The 25,694-nt window shown below is 41.3% G+C and overlaps 2 protein-coding genes across 2 annotated transcripts; both read right to left on the bottom strand.

The window, feature by feature from the left end:
- Positions 1-10,053: 10,053 nt before the first annotated feature.
- Positions 10,054-10,968, bottom strand: LOC147934615 (uncharacterized). The gene is made up of 2 exons (XM_087472703.1): positions 10,824-10,968; positions 10,054-10,727 (listed from the first exon to the last, which is right to left on the bottom strand). Exons 1-2 carry the CDS (start codon positions 10,966-10,968, stop codon positions 10,054-10,056), a joined length of 819 nt encoding a protein of 272 aa, XP_087328829.1.
- A 1,015-nt stretch (positions 10,969-11,983) lies between these two features.
- Positions 11,984-13,330, bottom strand: LOC104728415 (putative F-box/FBD/LRR-repeat protein At1g22000). Its single transcript, XM_087472702.1, has 4 exons — positions 13,303-13,330; positions 13,081-13,202; positions 12,564-12,975; positions 11,984-12,276 (listed from the first exon to the last, which is right to left on the bottom strand). Exons 1-4 carry the CDS (start codon positions 13,328-13,330, stop codon positions 11,984-11,986), a joined length of 855 nt encoding a protein of 284 aa, XP_087328828.1.
- Positions 13,331-25,694: the final 12,364 nt, after the last annotated feature.

The following is a 25,694-nucleotide window of genomic DNA, read 5'->3' as shown; positions in this document are numbered from 1 at the left end:
GAAGAGCAGATAATGGCAATTCAACTCCTTGAAAAGACCAATGAGACTTGGAAAAAGCTTGGAGAGGTCATGAGTTTGGAAGAGAATGGTCCTTGGTATGCTGATTTTGTTAACTATCTTGCTTGTGGAATAGAGCCACCAAATCTGGTTGGTTATGATAGGAAAAAGTTCTTCAGGGACATCAACAACTACTATTGGGATGCACCTTACCTCTATACTCTTTGTAAGGACAAGATTTATAGAAGATGTGTTTCCAAAGAAGAGATAGAAGGTTTAGTAGAAATTTGTCATGGAGCAGCCTATGGAGGTCATTTTGCTACATTCAAGACAGTCACAAAGATTCTTCAAGCTGGTTTGTGGTGGCCAACTATGTTCAAGGACACTCAAGAGATCATCTCCAAGTGTGATTCATGTCAGAGAAAAGGCAACATCAGCAGGAGAAATGAAATGCCACAAACTCCTACTTTAGAAGTTGAAGTGTTTGATGTATGGGGTATTGACTTCATGAGACCATTTCCTTCTTCATGAGACCATTTCCTTCTTGTGGCTGTTGATTATGTCTCTAAATGGGTGGAAGCTATAGCTAGTCCTACCAATGATGCAAAGGTAGTGTTGAAGTTGTTCAAGACAATCATTTTTCCAAGGTTTGGTATTCCAAGAGTGGTCATTCGTGAATGAGGAAAACACTTTGTTAACAAGGTCTTTGAGAGTCTTCTTAAGAAACATGGAGTGAAGCATAAAGTTGCTACACCTTACCATCCCCAAACTAGTGGTCAGGTTGAGATTTCAAACAGGGAAATCAAGTCAATTCTTGAGAAAACAGTTGGTATCACAAGGAAAGATTGGGCAAAGAAGTTGGATGATGCTCTATGGGCATATAGAACTGCCTACAAGATACCAATTGGAACCACTCCATTCAACCTTCTCTATGGAAAATCTTGTCATTTGCCAGTTGAGTTAGAGTATAAGGCAATGTGGGCAGTCAAGCTTCTTAACTTTGATATCAAGAATGCTCATGAGAAACGCTTGGTACAATTGAATGAGTTACAGGAAATCCGCCTTGAAGCTTATGAGAGTTCAAAGATCTACAAGGAGAGGACAAAAGCATTCCATGACAAGAGAATTCTTCCAAGGGTTTTCAAAGAAGGAGATTTGGTGTTGCTGTTCAATTCCCGCTTGAAGCTATTCCCCGGAAAGCTCAAGTCCCGCTGGTCAGGACCATTCAAGATCAAGGAGGTTAGACCTTATGGAGCCTTGGTGTTGCTGAACAAGGCTGGAAAAGAGTTTGTGGTTAATGGACAGAGGTTGAAGCACTACTTAGCCAATGACTTCATTGAGGAGGGAACAACTGTTTCTCTCTCAGAACCTCAAGACACCTAAGCGGTGCGGTAACGTCAAGCTTAGAGACGTAAACCAAGCGCACTTGGGAGGCATTCTCATGGTATCCTTATGTAAATATCTTCTACTTTTCTGTTAGTATGTGTGTTTTAGGTTTTGTGTTTTTGAGTTTTGAGCAATAGGAAGCTTGGGAGACTTGTGTGAACTTGGTGTTGAACATATGAAGCCTGGCTGATTGAGACTCATGGGTGCTAAGCAGGTCTTCGATCGCAACCATGAGCGGGCAAGAGACGCGGCCAAACCGTGGCCGTTGGAGGGTGATGAGTGAAACAAGGGATTTTGATCGAGTGTATCAGCGGTCCAGGCCATCGGCCAAACCGTGCCTGCGTGAAGCCATCGATTCAAGACCATCGGTCAAGCATTGGCCGCGTGAAGCGTTGAGGGATTTTGATCGAGTGTATCAGCGGTCCAGGCCATTGTCCAAACCGTGCCCGTGTGAAGCCATCAGTTCAAGACCATCGGTAAAGCATTGGCCGCGTGAAGCGTTGAGGGATTTTGATCGAGTGTATCAGCGGTCCAGGCCATCGGGTAAACCGTCGCTGAGTGAGGCCATCGGCTGTGACCATCGGGCAAAGGCCGGTCGTTGGAGTCCATCCAGGTAAGTCTCCTTCTCCTTCTCGGTTTAATTCGGTCCACCCCTAGTAAACCGGTTTGATTTTCAACTTTTCAAATCAATTTTGGCCGGTTTATTCCTTCTCTCAGCCTCCTAAAACCCGAAACTCTCTTATCTCTCCTCTCTTTGTCGATTTCAAGCTCCTAAAACCCTTAGAACACTAAAATCTTTGTATCTCTCCCATCTCTCAATCGATTTCAAAGATTTTTGGTGTGTTGGTTTCGGTTTTGCAAGCTCTTTTAATTACTTCTAACCCCACCTGCTAGTTCTGTTTCACTACTCATCGACAACAAGGTAAGACATTCTATCTCTCCTTTTCTCTCATTCAAGTTTGAACCCCATATGTGCTAGAATCGACCAGCCAGTTATTTATGCATTGATTTTAGGTTGTTTAGCTTTATATTGATGTTAGTTGGTTCCAATTTCGCTTGAATTGCTATGTTTGGTGTTTATTCTTGAAATTTTTGATTTATGAGCATTTAGGGTTCTTGAGAGTACTTAAAATCAAAAAATTTGAGGAAATTTAAGTTTTATTGTTTCTTTACCTTGTCTATTGTTCAATTAAACATCCTGGAAGAGACTAGCAGTTTTGGAGACCAATTGATCATGTTTGATGGTTTATTGAGTTCTTAAATTTTTAAGAAGTAATTTTGAGTTTGATTGTAAAGTTTGTATCTTAGTTGGTTCACATTTGTCTCTTAAATACTTCTTAACACTTGATTTATCTCTTAAATACTTCTTAGCACTTGTTTGTTGTGGATTCAAGTTGTGGCTCCTAGTGAGCCTTACTAATATTTTTCAAGTGTTTTTGTATTTTTGATAGGAACAATGGGTAGAACCAACTTGAAACCTGGAGAAAAACAAACCAAGGCAAAGGAGGTTGTAGAAAGGGTTGTTGAGAAGAAGAAGAAGAAAGCAACTCAGTATAAGTCTTCACTTGGTAAACAAAAATCTCTAGCAAGCAAGAAGAGTAAGGAGCTTGTGATTGAGGAATATGATTCAGAGGAAAGGGATATGAGTGAGAGTGAGTCCACCACCTCCAGCTGCCAAGGAAAAGCAGATTAAACCAATCAAGAAGAAGCCTACCTATTCCCAACTGATGAAGCACCTTAAGAAGGTCAAGTTTGCTCTAACTAGATATCCAGATCATGAATTCCTTCACAATGTTGGCCTCCTTGAAGACATGCAAACTATCTTCACAACTTTGGGATTAGGACAGTTCTTCAATATGGCTTTTCCCACCTATGTTGAGCCAACAAGAGAGTTCCTTGCATCCTTGTCAGTGACTTATTATGAAGATAAGATGGTGGAGGAGAATAATGATCTTGGGCATTTTGAGTTTAAAGTTCAAAGGAAGCACTACAAGATGACTTTTGGAGAGTTGGAAGCTATCTATGGTTTTCAACCAGGAACAAGGCTAGAATACAACACTAACCCTAAGGAGTATGATTCTTTTTGGAAAGATATTGGTGTGGGAAGATACATAGCTGGTCAAGTTAAGAACTCAGGCATCCAACATCCTACAGTGAGATATGCTCACAAGGTCCTCTCTCACACTCTTTTGCAAGAAGAGAAGCTGGAGGAGTTCTAGCCAATGAACTTGGATGTCTTCTAGCAGGGCTGCAACCTTTCTTAAGAACCTATGAAGAAAGGAATCCTTCATTCTCCAATGCTGAAAATACTTGTGTTGCTGCTGTTTTTCTTCATCAAATGCTTCACTACCAAGATTGGGTTTGGACAACAAAAGATAAAATCCCTGTTCTAAGTATGGGTGGACTTGTCACCCCCATTTTGCAAGCAAAAGGAGTTGAGCTTGGTGAGTTTGACCATGACATTGCAAGGCTTGACCCAGTTTACCTCAAGAAGACTACTTATTTGGATGGCCAAACTGAGAGAGGTTTCTATGTCTGCTATGGCTACATTTTCTAAAGCATGCAAAAGAAGAGGCTCCTGCTCCCTCAAAAGGATGTCACAACCCTTTATATGAGGTATGGAATATACGGCCAGATTAAAGATGACTTCCTGTACTCCTCTAAGGATGATGGGTCAGTGATTCCAATAACAACTTCAAAGAAGGGGAGAAAACAAGCAGAGGACACTTCTCAAGCAGCTCCTCCCAGCCCAGTTTATGGTAGTGCTAGGTATGATTTCCAGCCATTTGAAGAAGCCACTACAAACAAGTCTCTTAGAGAAGCACACACCCACATCCATCTTCTCCAGCGTTTGGCTAAATGGCAAGGGAAGAACATCAAGAAGTTAGTCAAGGGAATGAAAGGTCTTCAAAAGAGATTGAAGCATGTGGAGGCAAAACTTGACATTGCAAGTATCTCAAATCCAAACCCTGAAGTTGTTGTGGACTCAAGATAGGAACAAGCAGATGAGGTTGAGGATGAGATGGAGAGACACTCAGTCCATGGTGAAGCTAGTACTGCAATTGGTTTCTATGACCTACAAAGAGCTTCATCATATGAGAGGAGACAAAGGAGGAAGAGAAGAGCAGAGAGGTCTCCAACACCATGCACTAGTAACTCCTCCTACTCTCTTAACTTCTCCATGAACTAGAGGTACACTCCAAGTCCTTGTACATAGAGTTTTATTTTTTGTCTTGTTCGTCTCTTTCCCAGCTTTTCTCACACAGAGACTGTGTGAATTAAGTTTGGGGGAGGGACTAACCATCTAACATTGTGTTTTGTTTTGATTTTTATTTTTTAGTGTCATGCATTTGTTAATAGCTATGTTTGAGAAAAATAAAAAAAAAAAATTGAAAAAGTTTAAAACCAAAAAATGCATTTAGCTTTGCATATTCATTCTTGTGTTTAGGATTGAGTCTAGAAGCATTTAGTATGCATTTGCATTGGGGATAATGATGAATTTGCCTTGTAAAAGTAGAGTCTTAGGATTGAATCCACAACCCTCATTTATAGTTCATTGGTGCTTGTTTAATCTTTGGGAAAAAATGAAGAGTCTAAGCTTAAAGCATTGTATCACTTGAAAGCATTTTCTTCTAGTGTAAAGCTTACTTGATCATTGCTGCATCTCTATATTATTTGGACTTTAATTTGATCTTTAAAATATCTTGCTTATGGACTATGAATGCTAGCTCATGGAATTTTTCATTTGGGTTAACTATCTCTAATTGCCACTCTATTTTGTTTAACCCAATCTCTTGTCATACCTTTGAACCCCAACCTTTTCTTTCAAGCCTTGTGATAATTTGTTGAGTGAGGCCTCTTTGTTGATAATGCTATAGGTTGTGAAATCTTGAGATTATTGAGAATGACAAAGAACTGGCTCTTGTTTTAGCTAGGTTTGGAACTTTTAGAGCTAGCTAATAGGACTGGTTTTGAAAGAAATAGGTGGTTAGAATTTTGATTTGGGTAAAGGTTTGGAAATAAGAGAGAATAAAAAAAAGGGGAAAGAATTATTTGGTCAAAAGAAAAGAAAAGATTTATCTCTAAGGTTAAGTTTGGTTAAAAGCTCTAAGTCTCTTAAGAAGAAAAAGAGAAAGAAAAGTCAAGATGTTGTCTCCTAGAAAAGTTTCATAAAAAAAAGAATGCTAAGGCATAGTCTAATGAGAATCGGAGTTCATCAAAAGAAGTTCAAGGAAGTTTTAAAAAAGAAAAAAAGAAAAAATGATGAGAGCTTGTGTTTAAAGTGAAGCCTTAAAGATATTCAAAAGTTTAAGACCATAAGTAAAGAAGAAAAAGGGTTTAAGTTGAATAAGGCTGTGTTTTTGGGTTTGAAAGAAAGATAAGAAAGATGAAAAAAAGGATAGAAAAGCTTCTAGGTGGGTAGAATATCAAGAGCTAAGCTTTGTATGGCTAAATTATTCTCAGTCTTAGATTGGTTTCACAACTATCTAGCATTCCTCTTTGTTTGAGAGTAAACCACCCAAAAACCACCATTACCAACCACTTTATAAAAAGCCTTTCCCTTAAACCAATTGAGCTTGATTCATTTTCCATTTGCAAGATCACACCAAACACTTTAATGGATGTGAAAGAGGTGCTCAATAGGATTGCAAGTCTTTACCAATAGATAGAAAGTGAACTAGAGTGGTGTATTGTGAAAAGCATAGAAAAATATTTGTAAGGACTTTGATTGATCTTAGCACCACTGAATTACATTTAAGGACTGTGGTTTGAATCCTTTGTTGATGCTTTTTGGTTCTGAATCCCTTTTTCAAACCTCTCTCTCTCAGTTTTTGTTTGGTTCTTGCTTGAGGACCAGCAAGAGATAAGTTTGGGGGAGTTGATATCTTGTGTTTATGTTGGGTTTGAAGCCTTTTTTTTGCATAGTTTTGTTGCATAATCTTGTCATCCTAGGTTGTTTTAGGAGCATTTGCATCTAGTGTGTTATCTTTCAGGTTCTTGGAGTAATCTCAACACATTTAGAGCATTTGGGCTTGTTTTGATGCAAAGAAGCATCGAAGAATGAAGTGGAGAAGAGGCACATGACCAGAACCACCAGCAACCAGGAGCAGCGGCCAAACGGTGGTCGAGTGAAGACCAGTGGCCATCCCAATCGGTCAAGAGCAGGCTGATAGAGTTCAGTAAGAGGAAGATCGTTTGGAGCAGCGGCCAAACAGTGGCCCAGTGAAGAGTAGACGTGCACTGATTGTTTGGACCAGCGGCCAAGACCAGCGGCCAAAGTATGGCCGTGTGAGACAAGCAGCCAAGACCAGCGGCCAAAGTATGGCCGTGTGAGACCAGCGGTCAGGACCAGCAGCCAAAGCATGGTCGTGTGAGACTATCACCACACTTGTTTTAGTTTTGATCCGGGCCGGTTTGAACTAGGTTGACCCGGCTCCCTTTTATTTTGCTATAAATACTCTAACCCTATTAAGGGGAGATTTATCTCTTGTTTAGCAGCCACTTAGGGTTCTTAAGCTTGTTTACTCTTGGTTTGTTGAATGATTGAATACTTCTAAGTTTTTAATAGCAATTTCTATTCAAATCTCCTATTCTATAATCTCTAATTATGATTTCACAAAGATCAAACCTCTACCTTTGTGTGATCATAACCATGAGTGAGTAGACCTTTTAGAACTTTGGGCTAGGTAGATTAGGGAGATAGATGATTGATCTTTGATGTCTAAGGCTTTATTTATGTATTTCCTATCTTGATTAGTGTTAATAATGCTAGATAGCCTTGATCAAGCTTGATTCTAAATATTAGGATTTCCATGCCCATAAAGTGTTTGATGAAATTCCTGAACCAAATTAATCAAGAGCTTTGCATTCCTAGCCAATGGAAAATGATGATTAGGGTGCTTAGTGGTATTTAGACTTGTTTATAATGCATGATTGCCTTGTGATTGCTTTTGGAAATTGTTGATTATCACTTGATTAGCATAGGAATCTCTATCATGGAAATGGATTGATTTGCATAAGTGTTCTTAGCCATAGGATTGTTCTTGCTTGTTTCTTAGACATCTAGGATTGGTTAGCTATCTCCCAAGTCAATAACCTTGCCCAAGGTTCACTTGTTTAATCTTGATTTTTAAAGCTTGTTGCTAGTTGTGTTCTGTTTCTTTGATTTTGCTTGTTTTGAATTGTCTTGTTTTATTTCTTTGAATCAGTTTGTTAGTTAAGATTGTGACAAAAGAACATTTTCCTGTTTAAGAATAGATTAAGTATCTTTGTGTATTCTTAGTGAGTTGATTAATGTAAATTATGGATTGATAATTTAATTGATAGAAAAATACTACATCACTTGTTCTCTTGTTAAAGACTCTATAAGTTGTACTGTTAGTGGCATAACCCAAGAACAATCCTTCATCGCTTCTGGAATCAAACTTCCTCAAATGATCCTTGTCATTTAGGATATAACACACACAGCCAAAAATATGAAAGTAGGCTAAGTTTGGTGTTTTTCCTTTCCAAATCTCATAGGGAGTGGTCTTAGTACCAGGTTTAACATAGACTCTATTGATGACATAGCAAGCAGTACTCACTGCCTCTGCCCAAAATTTTTGAGGAACATTATTGCCAAGAAGCATAGCTCGAGCCATTTCCTGTAGAGTCATGTTCTTCTGTTCTACAACCCCATTATGTTGTGGTGTTCTGGGTGCTGCATACTGGTGTCGAATTCCTTGTCTGTGACAGAATCTCTCAAACTCTTCATTCTGAAATTCACCTCCATGATCACTTCTGATCTGAACAATGCTTCCTTTCTCAGCTTGAAGTTGTAATGCAAGTATTTTAAAACTTTCTACTGCTTCTGACTTCTCCCTTAAGAAACGTACGTTTCTACTTGTACAAAGACAAGGACAAAGACAAAGATTACTTCTTCCCAGTTATGCTTTCTACTACCATGTATATCTTGAGAAGTCATCTCCCAAGACAAAGATTACTTCTTCCCATTTATGCTTTCTACCTGTACTGGCCCCATGAGATCCATATGGATTAATTCAAGCACCCTTTTTGAAGCTATGTCTGGAACTCTTGTATGATTCACCTTTATTTGTTTTCCTTTGTTACATGCTTCACACACTGAATCAAGCTTATCACAAAGTTTAGGAACCCCTCGGACCAATCCTCCATTAACAATCTTAACCAGACTCTGCACATTCATATGTCCCAATCTCTTGTGCCAGAGTTCAACTTCAAACACAGATACAGCTAAGCATGTTGATGAAGGTTTCCACATGTAGCAGTTGTTGCCAGATCTAATCCCAAACAACACAATATTGTTGTTTTCATCTACTGCTTGACAATCGATTTTTGTGAAAATCACTCTCAGACTTTCATCACATAATTGACTTATGCTGATCAAATTTGCTTTAAGCCCCTCAACAAAGTACACGTTGATCAATGATGGCTGATTATTATCCTCAAGTTGTCCTCTACCTCTAATGGAGCCTTTTCCACCATCACCGAAGGTTACTTTTCCACCTAGGACTTATTCATAAGCTGATAGGATGTTTGGATTTCCAGTCATGTGACGCGAACAACGACTATCAAAATACCAAGGATCACCACCTTCATTGCTTGTTGATGTAAAGGCCACTTGTGCTCTAGAGTCTTTTCCACAAAGGTTATTCTAGAGAAATTACAGCAGAGGTTGATTTCCTCAGTCTCTTGAATTGCTAGATTATACATTCTTTCATTGTTCTCTGAATCCTTACTGTAAAGATCTTTTTTAGCTACCCAGACTTGGCAAAAATGAAGAGGATCGATGAAACATTTTCTAGCCATCCAAAGCTCCTTGATTTTGTTCTTAAACTTGAAACAGAAAGATCTGATATGCCCTGTTTTGCCACAGTGAAAACACTCATAGATCCTACGTCCACGCTGTGATTTGGTCAAACCTCTTTGCTTAGATTGAAGTTGTGTGTTCCTGGTTGGTGTTACAGGGACCTTCTGTTTTACCACTTTTTCCAGAATGTTTTGCTCCATTTCATGATTTGCATTGCTTTTAACAAAACTCACAAATTTATCACGGGACAACAGCTCAACGGTCTCCTCCTTGTGGTAGCCCAGACCTCGATGCTGAGATCCTACAATTCCCATTGATAAAATCTCATCCAGCTTTTGACCTCCATTGTTTAACATCCTGATTTTTTTGTGATTCTCATTCAACTCCCTTTCTAACCTTGTGGATCTTTCTTTCTCCAAACCATACTTTTCTTGTAAATTTTGCAGTTTCTTCTCAAACAGCTCCTTTTCAGTAGGAGGAAGTTCCTCACCCATCAATACTTCAGACTTCTTTTCTTCTAGCATATTGATTTTAGCTTCCAATTTCAGTTTTCTCTTGACAAGAAACAGATTTTCATTACACAACTGAACCCAATTGTCATACAGAACACAATAGCTTTCTTTTGTAATTGACTCTTCCTCATCATCATCTGAGCTTTCAACTGATACATCATCACTCTTGACACTGAAAGCAAAGAGATTAAGCATTCCTTCTTCTTCATCACTTTCTGACTCTGAATCGCTACAGCTCAGAAATGACTTGTTCTTTCCTTTTTGCAAATTTGGACATTCTGTTTTCAAATGACCAATTCCTTTACACTCAAAGCATTTCATCTCCTTCCTCTATGTCAATGGACATTCAGGTTTGTAGTGTCCAAAACCACTGCACTCGTGACATTGTACATCTTTTCTATGATCAACCTTCTCTTTTTCAGTCATGTTGAAATGATTGTTAGGTCTATCAACATCGATTCTGTTCCAGCGAGAGGACTCTCTTCCTTGACCTTTCTCAACACGCTTCAAAGCCTTTCCAAAGTTCCTTGCCATCAAGGACATAATCTCCTTTATTTCTTTCAACTGATCACTTGTGTCGCCTGCCTTGAAAGCAATTCCTTTGCCGTGAATTCTCAGTTCTTCAGCAACTTCCATCTCTTCAGACTTCAGCATACCAACTAAATCAGCAAACTTCATGGTATTCGTGTTTCCAGAGACACTCATGACTGCTTTGTGAGCTGCATATTTAGAAGGCAAGCACCTAATTAATTTTTTCACCATCTTCGTATTCTTGTCGGTTTTACCAAGATTCTTCGCCTCATTTGCAATAACACTCATCTTAGCAGTGAACTGTGAGATACTTTCTTCTGGATCCATCCTTAAAACTTCGAATTGAGAAGCAAGCTGATCCAACCTTGTTGGTTTGACACTTGAGTTACCTTCATGTGACTTCTCCAGAATATCCCAAGCATCTTTAGCTGACTCACACCCTTGAACAAGATTAAACTCATCATCGTTTACGGCTCCAAATATAGCATTAAGCGCTCTAGCATTATACTTTGACAAGCTCTTCTCTTCTGTCGTCTAGCGAGCCTTGGGCTTAGTGATCTTGTCACCACCTTCAGTTTTCTCACAAGGAGGTTCCCAGCCTTCCTCAACAGCTGTCCAAGTATCCTCTCCTAGATTCCGGATTAACTGAATCATTCGGACCTTCCAGCAACCATAACCTCTATCATCTAACATCATAGGCTTCTGAAGCATCATCAATTCATTAACTCAATCCATCTCTGTCTCAAGATCTCAATCTGTGTCGAGTATCAAGCTCTCGTTGGTTGATCGCTCTGCTACCAATTGTAAAAACAAGATGTAGACAGTAATGAAAAGAACTTCTTCTTTTATTAAGAATCACTTAAATAACCTTACAAGGAGTGTTTAATCAGTTTTACACATAGCTAAATTAGCTTGTCACTGACCAATTCTTAATCTACCCAAAAACCCAAAAGAACCTAAAAGCTTATTTTCGCTCAAGACTCTAAGATAATTCTCAAAACAGCTAAGCAAACATGTTGGCCTCGATAAACAATATATAGGATCCATCCTATGACCTACTTTCCTAATAAGGATAAGTCTAAATCTTCTTTGTAGATATGCATATATCTTGTGCTCCAATCAAAGAATCTCCAAGAGTATAGCCACGTCACCCAATGTCCGTTGTTGTTTAAACGCGCGAACCAATCTTTCAGAGTCCTACAGACCAAACTTGTAGCACCAGAAGTCTTCATGCTTTCAGGGGTAACCGAGTAAGTGCACAAGTATAGGAAGATAACTAATATAATATAGGTTATTTTGCATATATCCTCCTAATTTTGATAGGATCGAGTTTTTGATCATGAAGAAGAAAAGATGACTGATTATATAGATAGGTCTTTGGTTGAAGCTGTTTCAATAGCTTCAGGGAACAGCCCAAGAATGCAACTAAGCACAGATTATCATGAGAACAATGCATGCATGTGTATCATATACCAAAGCCAATTCAAAGTTTATGACTAGAATTAAAAGGAGCCCATAATAAACTTATCCAAAGAGGAAAGTAGTAAAAAAAAATTGAAGAACTAAAAGATTTACCCAAAAAATAACAAAGACATTGGAGTTTTATCTCTTGATATAAGAAACAATGAACTTAAGATCATCTTAGTGTTCAGATACCTTGAATAACCAGAAAAAATAGCTTGACTAGCTAATGGCACATATGATCTTTGATATATAAAAGATTAATTAGTCAGTTATTCTCAACGTCGGCCACAAACTCCAATTGAGTAGAGAAGAGAAGCTGAGATGTTGTTGAAACCCTATACATGGATTTTAACTCCTTCATTATCTTCTTTTCATTCCACATCCATCTTGGTTTCAGAGAGATTCCAACTCTCTTCAAACACTTGGAGTTGGCAAGAATGTATCTTAATACTTGTTTCTCTTCCCTTGTTCCTCCATATTTTTTCCACCCAAAGATCTCGAGTTTGGTTGACAAGCATATAGGTACATCATTCGGTTGCTTGAACGAAAGTGGAAAATCTTCTTGAGAAAACCCTGGGAAGCAAACAACATCAAGTAATGTAATTAACATGATAACATGTTTGCTAATTTTGATGTTTTGCGGCCTTTTTGTTAATGCATGGTGCAGGAACAAACCTGGTCGATGAGAAGAACCTTCAGTTCTGGAGAATTTTGAAGCAAAGACACTAATGGCTCAAACCAATTTAATATAGGACGTATTTTACACACTAGTGACAACACGGAACCTGAAGTGAGCACAAGAACACAATAGTAAAAAATAAACAAATAAATGAGATTGAAAGTACCGTTGCAAACGCTTAGACTTATCTCGAACAACCTAATTGAGGAAAGACATCTAATAAATTTGTCATCAAGGTTACTATTAACGTAGATAACTGCATTATCAAGGTGAGGCTTGTTCTCAATCGAGCATGAGTTTGTGGAACAATCTATGTTGGCGAATTTCTTTAAAATAGCTGAATCTATGACCAAAGACCCTCCAATATCCTCTACATCTTCTTCACCGAGTTCTGTTTGGTTCAGATACGTTAAAGTCACTAAAGATGGCACTTTAACACTAAACTTTGTCACATTGTCTGGGTCATGTCGCTCCACATGCAAATAATTGAGAATAGGACAACTCGATAAGAGCCCAACTAGAGAATCTTCATCTTTGAGGGATGGGAGGCATACGGGAGAATGAACATCTACAAAAACCTTGTTGGAAAGACGGAGATACACAAGCGTATCACATGTATAAAGGCTTTTAGGCAAGCTAATAGGCTCTGTGGACCACATAAGATGGAAGAATAGTTCACGAACCCTACGTTCAACCGCATTTTCTAACCAGTTTACCACATTAGCATCAGTAGGACAATATGGACCGAGTGCTATATCCAAAGTTTCTAGTCTAGGTGCTTTGTGTAGTTTCAATGACTCGTTAAGAAACCACCAAATAGATTGTGGTCGTCGCTCACTTTCACCAAGTATCCAAAGAAATCTTTTTTTGTGAGTAACATTATTGTTCTCTACGTAGTTGAGTCGTGGCACCATCGTCCAGATAGACTGCCATCGTTTTGACAAAATCATGGTAGCCACCGCATCCTTTGTTGGAACCAATAACAATATCCGCACGAGCAAATCGTCAGGCAATCCACTGATCCTATCTTCACCACCTCCTCCGTCGTTTCTCCGATAACGTATGGTTCTTTTCTTCACAAATTGTTGGGAACTAGATATTGATTTTTGTCCCAACCACATTGTGCCGAGTATAATCAAAACCCGTCCTAACATCTTTTGCCTCAATGAAAACTACACCAACACTATAGGGTTTTATTATTGTTTGCTTGTATTAGACGGTTGGTATGATTCTCTTTCTCTGTTTCATTTTATTTACCTTTCTTGTTTTAATATTTCCATTTTAATTTATTAAATGCGTTGATAATCCTTGTAGAGGAGATTAATCTTACAATATGTAGGCTTTCTAAATTTAAATATTAGCGTTCTAGATATATCTCTCTTCTCGCTCCATCTTCAGAAACCCCAACATCTCAAATCTTTTGCTTTTTGTAAAGGATTACCAATCTATGATGATCCCCCATCAATGTGTTACACATAATCTAAAAAATCTGTAACTCTGTCTCCATCTCAGCTTGTGTCTGATCTGACCGATCGAGGATCAAATTTCGCTATCCTCAACCAAGGTACTTCCTGTCATCTTTGTTCTCTCTCTTTTTTCTTTCTTCATGATTTTAAGGCTAGCTCTACTTCTTTAAAAATTCATGGTAAAGCTCGTGGATCTTTCTCTTGCGGTTTTTGGAACTTGAATAATATCGTCAACATTACCAAGTGATGCAGCGAGATATTTGGAATATTTCCAAATATCTAATATTATTATCTTTTAATTTATACTTATAATTATTCTAGAATATTCTCTATTTTAGGGTTTTTATGCTTTATTATATATAGTCTTTTTAGGTCTCTTATTGTATTCAGTTATTGATAAATTGATTAATCGAAATATTTAAAGAGGTTTTGATAAACCACTATGAAGAGTATTCACAAATCCAAGAGCTTTTGCGAAAGCCCTGAGAGGAGGACTCTCAAAACCTAGTTATATGGTATTCTGAGGAATCAACGGATCTCTAGTTTTATCCCTATTAGCTTCCGCTATATCAGTTGGTATCAGAGCCGAATTGGTTCTTTGATTACTATGATGTTTGGGTGTCTCTATCCTACGAATTTATGTCCGTTTGTTTTTTCAGAAGACTTGTACGGGCAATACAAGGATTTCTATGGTCCTCCCAGCTACGATGTTTATGATGAGGATTTCGTTCGTGCAAAATCCGGGCGTTTTCAGATCTGTGCGAAATCCGTGCAGAACACGATTTCTGCCATATCTGTGCAAGTTCCGGTTCGTGATAATTATGCAGAAGATTCGATTTGTGCAAATTTCGGTTCTTCTACAGAAGTCGTTAAAGTTTCAGTCTGCAAAACCCTGGAAGAGGCAGATCCGTGCAAAATTAGGGTTTTCTGCTGAAGAAGAGATCTTTGCGAACTTTGGGCAAGATACGGTCCGTGCAAATTTTGAGTCAGACCGGGTCGGTACAAATTTCGGGTCATACCGAGTTCGTGCAAAGTTCGGGTCAGACTGTCCGTGCAAAAATTGGGCAACACCAAAAGATGGAGCTGAAGATGGATTTGCGAAAATCTCCTATGTTAAAAACCCTGCTGAAGATTCGAGGCCGAATCTTTCTTGGCCGGAGGGAGCTGATGCAGCGAGATATTTGGAATATTTCCAAATATCTAATATTATTATCTTTCAATTTATACTTATAATTATTCTAGAATATTCTCTGTTTTAGGGTTTTTATGCTTTATTATATATAGCCTTCTTAGGCCTCCTATTATATTCAGTTATTGATGAATTGATTAATCGAAAGATTTAAAGAGGTTTTGATAAACCACTGTGAAGAGTATTCACAAATCCAAGAGCTTTTGCGAAAGCCCTGAGAGGAGGACTCTCAAAACCTAGTTATCCAGTTTTCCGAGGAATCAACGGATCTCTAGTTCTATCCTTACGCCGCACGTCCCCGGAATTTTGTCGCCACCAAAGCAACCTTCCTATCCTCTGGAACATGTTTGAATTCCATCACTTCATCCACAGCGGTGAGCCAATCTAACAGCTGATCCCCGCGAATACCACCATGGAACTCCGGTAAATCGAGTTTAAAACCCGACTCCCACCTATTATCTTTCCGGTCTTGCTCTCGCTCTCCCGCTCCCTTGTGGTGTCTTTGCATTGGTTTACGGTCACGAGCAAACGGGTTGTCACGACTATCCTCCGAGCTTTCATAGTCACCACCTTGATGTGGGAATTGGTTGTGCAAAACCGTTTCTGCTAGGGCTTGGAAAGATTCTGCAATCGTTGCCTGAATGTTTTCTTGCATCGACAACAGGGTGTGTCGAAGCTCTGTCCACTCGTTAAAGGACTCTTCTTCTCGTCCTTCGTTTTTCTTAGAGTTACGTGTCGGTGCCATGTTTTGAGAAACTAAACAACCGGATGAAGACCGTCTTTGGCTCTGATACCAAAACTGGCGCAGCGTAATTGTTAGAAACCTTGTGCTCGTTGATTCCTCTGAATAGCCGAACAGAAGGGAGGGTCTTGTTGTTCGTTGATTCAAAGAATAACCGAACAAAAGACAATCTCGTGAATCGTTGATTCAAAGAATAGCCGATTAACAAGAGATAAAAGAAAAGCTCAAAGCTTTAAAATATTATTCAATAAAAGTCTGCCCTCTCCAATGAAGCTAAGAGGGTACTTATACATCGAAAGCAGAGGAACCCTAGGTTGTAAACCGACTAAGAAGTAGTTCAAAGCAAAACGTAAAGCCCAAGAATCATAAACGTAAATAAAGCCCAACGAGAAAAGGAAATAAAAGAAGAAAGCATAAGATGCGCTGCATCACCAAGCCAAACAAATCTCATGGATTAGGATATGCAAAAGTAAGAATATGATTGGCTAAACCAGTGACACCTTTTAAGTTTCAATCCCCATCATCATCAATGTAAGAATAAAGATAAGGGTTCGTAGATACTATCTCCAAAAGAGCTATATTCAATACAACGTCCTACATATTCATAGAGCTCACTTCAGTTCTCACCACATTACTCAATGTATAGTTCCAAACTTCCAATATAGCTTTGTTGAAGGAGTTCTGCCTGTTACTTACTTTGATAGTTGCTACTTGTTATGCAGATTGAAGCGCTCTTTTCTTTTCTTTTTTGGCAATTTCATGATATGGTGTGATTGATATATGCGAACTATTATTTTGATTTTCTTTTCCCGGCGATCAATAATGTTCGAGAGAAAGACGAGGTAACAAAACTGCTGCAAACTCGGTTACCCTTTGTGATGATATTGCTTGTGTGATTAAAGAGTATGCAGAATCTGATCCATTCAATTACGGAAACTTAAAGATATGTGTGAAGGAGGAACCTGGTTTGCATGCTGAGAATTGAACCAGGTTTTCGAACAATTAAACAATTTTGGGTTTATACATTTTTAAAGTATATTTTGAGTTTTACCCTTTTATTGTACTTATTTTAATTGTTATTTTGTAATGTTGATCCTTAAACAATTAAACAATTTAAAAAGCTCAATTAGCAAAATCAAAGAAATCGACCAAAAACGTAATATTTTATTGCCATTAGATCAACAACATATCTATAAATTTATTATAATCTCTCCAACTCTTAATGATACAAAGGATTTTCCAAAACAAAATAATACACAATCTCTACATAAAAAATTATTCCAATAATCAAATGCATAAATTTCGGCCTATTAAATTCATATTTGCAAATGTCCAAGTTTGGTCCAAATTCATATCTCAAACTTGCTCAGCAAGATTTTCTAGCTTTCGACCAAATTTAACATCCACTACTATATAAATTAGTTTGTCAATAGATCAATGTATTCGGCCTACACAGTCGTCCGTGTACATCTTGTCTCTCTCCATGGTTCTTATTATGTGTTCTAGGTTTTGATACACATGAAGATATAAGGATTTTAGTTTAAATCATTTTTTTGTTTTTATACAGGTTTGATCATTTGAACCAAGTCCTATTCGGGTTGGTCATCCTCAACATTTTGCTTTTATGATAAAGATGTTAATCTTTTTTTTTTTGGTCAACAGCAATTTGATTAATCTTTTATGATAAAGATGTTAATCTAGCAAAAAAAAAACAATTGCCATGGTTTAAATTTTATTTGTTTAACTTTTATCATACAAAAGAGTAATTAATGGGCCATCGGATACAGAGGATGTGCAATTACAAAAGAGTCATTACAACTAATAGGCCACGTTATCGGGCCATGTAAAACCAACAATAAAGTATCATCGTCGGTTACATCGGAATCCTTTATATTAGGGTAGGCCTGTAACCTAACAAAAGGTTCAGCCCATAAGAAGGCCCAAATAAACTTTCAGGAAGGAAAGGGGTATTTTGGTCTTTGTAATGGACGAACCGACACAGTTCCTTATAAAAGTGGGCACACGGCATTCGCCAAAGAGGGGCTTTTTTTTACCGTTGAAGGTTAAAAGCAAAGAATTCGAAGATTCGTCCACTTTAACTCGTCCGTTCTAAACTCGTTCATTACTTGCTAACTCGTCTAAGTTGTATTGTAACCCGTCTTTTGTGCTTCGACACAAATTAATAGAAGAAAACTTCGACCATCCTTTTACCGAACTTAAACATTCTAATTGTGACCGATTTGGACATCAACAATTTGGCGCGCTAGGTAGGGGGAGCCAAGTCGAAATCTTCTTTGAAAGTTTGAAGAACGGACCTACAACAACTAGACGAGATGACCATTGTTACCAAAGAAGGAAGTAAAGAAGCTGGTTCGTCAGGTGGAACGACCACTCTAGCGGCGGATCAAGGGGAACAAACCACACTCCCAACTCCGGACGCCCCAAGAAAGGCTGCGGCGACAGAGAGCCCAGGGACATTCGTCATTGCGACAAACTTAACCAGCCCGACGACCGAAGAGCCAGCACCGAGTCCAGCGCAGCTTGCATTGCTCAGTAGCCAACCCATTTCCAGCATAGACGAGCTCTTTCGCGGGATACTGATGCGTCTTCACCAACAAGAAGAGCGAACTAACACTCGATTAGACGCGCTGACTACAGCACAGATCAACTCTCAGGACGAGATCAACCATCTCCACTCCACCAGGCAAAATTTGGCAAGTTTCATCCCAGCCAGGACGACGCTAGAAACAGGTGTACAAGGAGGTCAACCAGAGCGCAATCCCGCCCCACGCATCGACGAGCGAGACAATGGGACAAAGGACGCCGAGCTGAAAGAAATTCGAGAGAAGATGCAAGAAATGGTAGCAGTCTTCCATAGAGCAACAAGTAAAGCACCTGAAGTGGATCTCATGCTCGAAGCAACGCAACGAACCCCGTTCTCTAAAAGACTCGCTACTACGGCGGTAAAACGTGCAGTCAAGCCAAGGATGGGCTATTATGACGGCATGGTTGATCCGCGAGACTTCTTTCTTACCTTTGGCGTATCCCTTGGCCCTTTACAGTTCAGCCCGACGGAATACGATGCTGGAGCCTGCCAGGTCTTTGCCGAGCATTTGACAGGAACCGCTTTAAGCTGGTTCTCAAGACTCCCACCTGGGTCAATCGATAGTATCAAGGACCTGATAACTGCATTCTTAAAGCAATTCTCTGTTCTAATGGAAAACAAGAACTCTCATGCCAACCTATACACACTGACTCAACAACGAAATGAATCACTCCGGTCTTTTATTGGACACTTTAGAGAGGTCGTCGTCAACGTCTCGATCCCAGACGCGGCTGCTATCATTGCACTCAAGAACGCACTTTGGTATGAGTCTTGATTTAAAGAAGAGCTATCTTTAACTCATGTGGAAACCATAGCTGACGCCCTGGGACGAGCCGCAAAACATATCGAGCTTGAAGAAGAGAAAGTGGTCAATGCCAAGAAACACTCCGGCGAAACAAGCGTCGCGACCAAGCAGCCAGTAATCACAGCTCCGAAAGTCGAATATGTCGAGCCACGACAACACTTTACCAGAAATCAAGATCGAACTCGTCGAACTTTTGCGATCGGTGAAAATAAATATATCCGGAAGGAAGGAGGTGAGAGCAGCGCGACCCAGTATTGTGATTATCACCAAAGTGCCACCCACGCGACTGAGGAATGTCGTTACCTCCAAACAATCCTGATGGAACGATACAAAAAAGGGACGATAGTCATCAAATCTGACAGAAGCAAGACGACCCGGCCCGGTAACAGCGACATCAAGCAAGCTGAGAATATCGCTCGAAAATTTGTCAAGGATTCCAAAACCCTCACTAATCAAAGCGAAGACGAAATGGAAACTCCAGGCGCCATCATTCATGAAAAACGGCAACGACCAGACCGACAAGCTGACCAGCGCCCCCCAACCATAAGACGGATAAACATGATCATGGGTGGATTAACAGGATGCAATGACTCGGTCAGGTCAATAAGAGACTATACTAAGCAGGCCGAAACAAGGAAGTTGTGGCCTTCAAAAATCAGCTCCGAAAACGCAACGATTTCCTTCGACAATAACGACCTAGAAAGTTTGGCTCTGCCGCAGAACGATCCCCTGGTCGTCGAACTACTGATCGGCGAAAGCGAGGTCACAAAAATTTTGATCGACACCGGAAGTTCGGTAAACGTGATCTTCAGGAATGTCCTGGCACAAATGGAGATCGGAGAGAGTGACGTCAAACCAGAATGCCATTCTTTGACCGGTTTCGACGGGGATCATATCATGTCAGTCGGCACCATCGATCTGCCAATTTTCTTGGGAAGCATGATCAGGTATTTCAGGTTCGCCGTCATCGACAAGCCTACTATCTACAACGTAATCCTTGGGACCCCGTGGATCCATAAGATGAAAGCAGTACCATCGACGTATCATCAGTGCGTCAAATTCCCAACCCCGAAAAGAACAAAGTGCAAGAGCTTGCTTCCTGATCGAACACAGGATTCGCACAGGAAAGAAGTTATAGCAATCAAAGCAGCGGGTCGGCGACGACAGCTCGTCACCAACCGACGGAAAGCCGACCCCAATTCAGCAGGGCATCGCTGCGACATAAGAAATATGTTTGGACGACACTGACAAGAAATGGTGTGTGAACATCGTAACAGAGATAACCCAGGTCATGCGATGCAAGCTAATCCTTTTTCTCAAAACAAATATATCGACATTCGCATGGAATGTAACTGACATGAAAGGAATCGACCCAACCATCACAACTCACGAACTCAATGCCAATCCAACACACAAACCAGTCAAGCAAAAACGACGCAAGTTGGGACCCGAAAGATCGCAAGCTGTAAACGACGAAGTGGACAAACTCCTTAGCGCTGGATCCATCGTCGAAGTAAAATATCTTGACTGGTTGGCCAATCCAGTAGTCGTCAAAAAGAAGAATGGGAAATGGCGAGTCTGCGTGGATTTTACCAACCTAAACAAAGCTTGTCCAAAGGATAGTTTCCCCTTACGACGAATCGATCAACTCGTCGAAGCGACCGTGGGAAACGAGCTGCTGACCTTCATGGACGTCTTTTCTGACTATAATCAGATATTAATGTACAAAGACGACCGGGAAAAAACGTCGTTTATCACAGACAGGAGGACATACTGCTACAAGGTCATGCCTTTCGGCTTAAAAAACGCGGGGGCAACTTACCAACAACTGGTCAATAAAATGTTCGTTGAACAACTCGGCAGGACAATGGAAGTTTATATATACGACATGCTTGTCAAGTCACGGCGGGCAAACAATCATATCACCCATTTAAGACAATGTTTCGACGTCTTAAACAAGTACGGAATGAAGCTAAACCCAGCCAAGTGCACTTTCGCAGTCAAATCGAGAGAATTCCTCGGCTACTTGGTGACTCGGCGAGGCATTGAAGCAAACCCCAAGCAAATTAAGGCAATACTCGACCTACCATCACCAAAAAATGCTAGGGAAGTGCAGTGACTAACTGGATGAATTGCGGCCCTAAATCGTTTCATATCCAGGTCAACTGACAAGTGCCTACCTTTCTACCAACTCCTCAAGACCAAAAGGAAGTTCGAATGGAACGAAGCCTGCCACGATGCATTCAGCAAGTTAAAGTTTGGAGAAGTCCTGTTACTCTACATCGTAGTCTCCGAATCTGCCGTCAGCGGCGTACTCGTCAAGGACGACCGAGGAGAACAACTACCTATTTTCTATATAAGTAAATCCCTTGACGATGCAGAAACGCGTTACCCGATAGTCGAAAAGGTCGCCCTGGCAGTCGCCACATTGGCAAGGAAGCTCCGACCATATTTTCAGTTACATACCATTGTCGTCATATCCAACCAGCCCTTACGATCTGTATTACACCGTCCAAATCAATCTGGCTGGATGACAAAGTGGGCGATCGAACTCAGCGAGTACGACATCGAGTACCGCACACGCCCAGCTGCTAAATCCCAAGTGTTGGCTGACTTCTTAATCGAGCTACCACTAGACGTATCCGGGCCAACCTCCCCCGACCCGAAAGACGACCGGTGGACATTGCATGTGGATGGAGCATCTTCGCACCTTAGATCCGGTGTGGGAATCCGCCTTACTTCTCCAACCGGCAAAATCTTAGAACAATCTTTTCGTCTTCGGTTTCAAGCAACCAACAATGTCGCCGAGTATGAAGCACTTTTCGTCGGACTTAAGCTCCCCAGCGGGATGCAAATCAGACGAATTTGCGCTTTCTGTGATTCACAGCTTGTTGCTAATCAATTTAGCGGCGAATACGACACAAAAAGTGAACTGATGGCAGCGTACCTTGACGTCGTCAAAATCCTGTCCAAACGATTCGACAAATTCGAGCTCGTCAAAATCCCCAGAGGGGACAACGCCCAGGCCGACGCCTTAGCAGCACTCGCTTCAACATCCAACCCGGACCTACGACGTATCATCCCAGTTGAGAGCATCGATACGCCAAGCATAGAGGGAACACGAGCCGAGACATGCCTCGCCCTTCACCAGCCTAACGAAATTTGAACCACCTATCAAACGGCGACATCACGTCGGCAATGCGAACCTCCCTCAGAAAACGACCCAACGGACTGGCGAGTTGAAATCTGGTCATATCTCGCCGATGGTGACGTGTCCACAGACAAATGGGCCAAGAGATGGCTCAAAGCAAAAGCTGCTCATTATACCCTAATGAAAGACCACTTACTTCGATGGACCGCATCCGGAGCCCTTCTCTTATGTATACACGGCGACGACACATAATGTGTCATGATAGAAGCCCACGAGGGAGCCGGCGGAAACCACTCGGGTGGACGAGCCCTGGCACTACGAATCAAAAATCACAGCCATAACTGGCCCACAATGCAAAAAGTTCGTCGCCAGATGCGAAAAGTGCCAGCGACACGCCTCCATAATGCACTAGCCGACTGAACTCTTGCGAGCCGGCGTAGCCCCATACCCATTCATGTGCTGGGCGATGGACATTATTGGCCCACTACCCGCTTCCAGGCAGAAACGCTATATCCTCGTCCTCACCGACTATTTCACCAAATGGGTTGAGGCCGAGTCCTACGCCAATATCAAGGCCAAGGACGTCCAACTCTTCGGGTGGAAGTATATCATCTGTCGTCATGGTCTTCTTTACGAGATAGTCACCGACAACGGTTCGCAGTTCATTTCTCTGCAATTCGAAGATTTTTGTGCAAGATGGCGAATCAAATTGCGAAAGTCGACACCAAGATACCCACAAGGAAATGGACAAGCCGAAGCAACAAATAAAACTATACTTGACGGCTTGAAGAAGAGGTTGGACGCCAAGAAGGGCGCTTGGGCCGACAAACTCGATGGTGTACTTTGGTCTTACCGAACAACCCCACGACAAGCTACCAACCAAACTTCGTTTTCTCTGGCTTATGGGATGGAAGCAATGGCACCTGCTGAAGTCGGCAGTACGAGCCTTCGACGAACAATGCGCGTCCAAGATACCGCACTCAACAGTCAAATGCTCCTCGATCGACTCGACGAGTTGGAAGAAGAACGCGACAAAGCGATGCTACGAATTCAGAACTATCAACTCGCCGCAGCGAAATTCTACAACAAGAAGGTCCATAACCGACACTTCGACGAAGGAGACCTCGTCCTCAGAAAGGTCTTCGAGAACACCGCCGAGCCTAACGCCGGCAAGATGGGAGCCAACTGGGAAGGCCCATACCAAATATCCAAGGTCGTTCACCCTGGCGTTTACGAACTTTTAACAATGAGCGGCGAACCTGTACCAAGGTCTTGGAACTCCATGCATCTAAAGCATTACTACTACTAAAAAAAAAAAAAAAAAAAAAAAAAAGAAGCTCGGCTATGATCAGCTTGCTCTTTCTATTTTGAACAATCATGTAATGGGAACTACGAGCGGCTTGATCCGTCCTGATCGGGGGGTACGTAGGCAGTCCCGTCTTACGGGACCCAACTACCAGTAATATATTTTCCTTTTATATTTGAATCAACGTTCTAACATACTCTATAAAAGTCGAGTTGCAACTCGCAAAAAAGGGGTAAGTCGGCATTCATGAGTCGCACCTAACTCTATAAAAGCCGAGTCGCAACTCGCAAAAAAGGGTAAGTCGGCATTCATGAGTCACACCTAACTCTATAAAAGTCGAGTCGCAACTCGCAAAAAAGGGGTAAGCCGGCATTCACGAGTCGCACCTAACTCTATAAAAGTCGAGTCGCAACTCGTAAAAAAGGGGTAATCGGCATTCACGAGTCGCACCTAACTCTATAAAATCTGAGTCGCAACTCGCAAAAAAGGGGTAAGCCGGCATTCATGAGTCGCACCTAACTCTATAAAAGCCGAGTCGTAACTCGCAAAAAAGGGGTAAGCCGACATTCATGAGTCGCACCTAACAAAATAAAAGCCGAGTCACAACTCGCAAAAAAGGGGTAAGCCGACAATCACGAGTCGCGCCTAATCCTACAAATCCAAGCCGAGCTGCGACTCACAACACGACGCTACTCGAAGCAAGAATAAAACAGCGATATAAAGATAATATAAAGACTTTATTCGAACGACGACAATAGTGTTAAAACAAACGACCCCGCCTTTGGACATAAAAAAGGGGGGAACAGAAAAACAATCATTCAATTCCATGATCGGCGTCCGACGGAGTGACAAACTCTAACCCGCCGATCGTCGTCTGCCAGTAACGGCATGACTCCTTCACATCTTTCAACACGACCATTGGGACGTTAGCACCATTAGCGACCATCTCCTCCAGATACGCACAAATCCCCTCGGTGCGATTGCTCTCATCAAAGTAGTGCCTCGTGCCTTCCAGTTGACTAATATAACGACACAACACGTCAATACGAGTCCGACAAGCAACGACCTCAACACGTTCTTCAAACGGCCTTCGACCAATAGACTCAAGGTCGCCTTGTTCAAGGTCAGGTATCACAACTTCCGCAACTAATGCCTCACGACGAGAACGCTCGTCCTGTAGTCGTTGCCATTGCCACGTCGGAACAAAGAACCCCTCGTCGATCAACACTTCAATACATTCTACGATCCAGTCTACACGACAAAAACCAAAGTAACGCTCGAATGAACGACGCGTAGCAATGATGTAAGCCCTCAACCGCTGAATGCGAGCATGATAGTAATCAAGCTCTCTACGCAACCACGCCGACCTCGTCGTTACCAGCATCAGAACAACCTTTCCCTAGACACAAAAGACACAGCAAATCGCCAAAGCAAAACACGAAATGAATTTGGCAAAGATTGAAGGATTATTTATACGGTATGAGGCACAATTTCCAAAGATAGGCGACCAGTAACAGACGCCTCGGAAATCACAACCATTAAATGACAAGTAATTAATACGCAAAACGGTAATAAAATTCAAAAGGAGCCAGCACTCGGCAACGACAGTTTAACATACAGGAGCCGACCCCAGAACACGGCGCAAAAGTAAGCATACACAGGAGCCGACCCTAAACACGGCAGGAACGATAACGATTAAAACAAATTTATGACACAAGACCATCGACTGGAGACTCCCGGCCAGGAGTCAGAGGACGTCCATCAGCAGGACGTTCTTCATTCGGAGCGCTCGCGTCTTTTTCAACCTGTTGCTCGGTCCCATCAGCCTCAGCCTCCCCACTATCAGACACTTCGCCCTCAACCTCCTCGTCACGATCCTCGTCACCCCCGCTCTCAAAAGAAGCGACCCATTCTGGGACAGAGGGGAGAGGCTCAACAAAGACCGAAGCAACGTCGAAATCAGCATCGGCAATGTCCGGAAGCTCAATGCTTTCCACCTCATCCCTCAGCTGAGACATCACGGCGACAATCCC

The sequence above is a fragment of the Camelina sativa genome, chromosome 11 (genome assembly GCF_030686135.1).
Source record: "Camelina sativa cultivar CO46 ecotype springtype chromosome 11, ASM3068613v1".
Taxonomy (NCBI): domain Eukaryota; kingdom Viridiplantae; phylum Streptophyta; class Magnoliopsida; order Brassicales; family Brassicaceae; genus Camelina; species Camelina sativa.
Note: the sequence above shows the minus strand (reverse complement) of the source record. Positions and strands in the feature narration are given on the sequence as shown.

Bases quoted from the DNA above. Each gene is read 5' to 3' on its own strand.
- LOC147934615 (XM_087472703.1), bottom strand. From the start codon at position 10,968: ATGATGCTTCAGAAGCCTATGATGTTAGATGATAGAGGTTATGGTTGC. The intron at 10,728-10,823 runs GTGGTGACAAGA...CTATATTTGGAG, and splicing joins TCCTTGTGAGAAAACTGAAG to CCGTAAACGATGATGAGTTT.
- LOC104728415 (XM_087472702.1), bottom strand. From the start codon at position 13,330: ATGGCAGTCTATCTGGACGATGGTGCCA. The intron at 12,976-13,080 runs GTTCGTGAACTA...CTTTCCAACAAG, and splicing joins AAAATGCGGTTGAACGTAGG to GTTTTTGTAGATGTTCATTC. The intron at 12,277-12,563 runs GTACTTTCAATC...TTTCTCAAGAAG, and splicing joins AAGTCTAAGCGTTTGCAACG to ATTTTCCACTTTCGTTCAAG.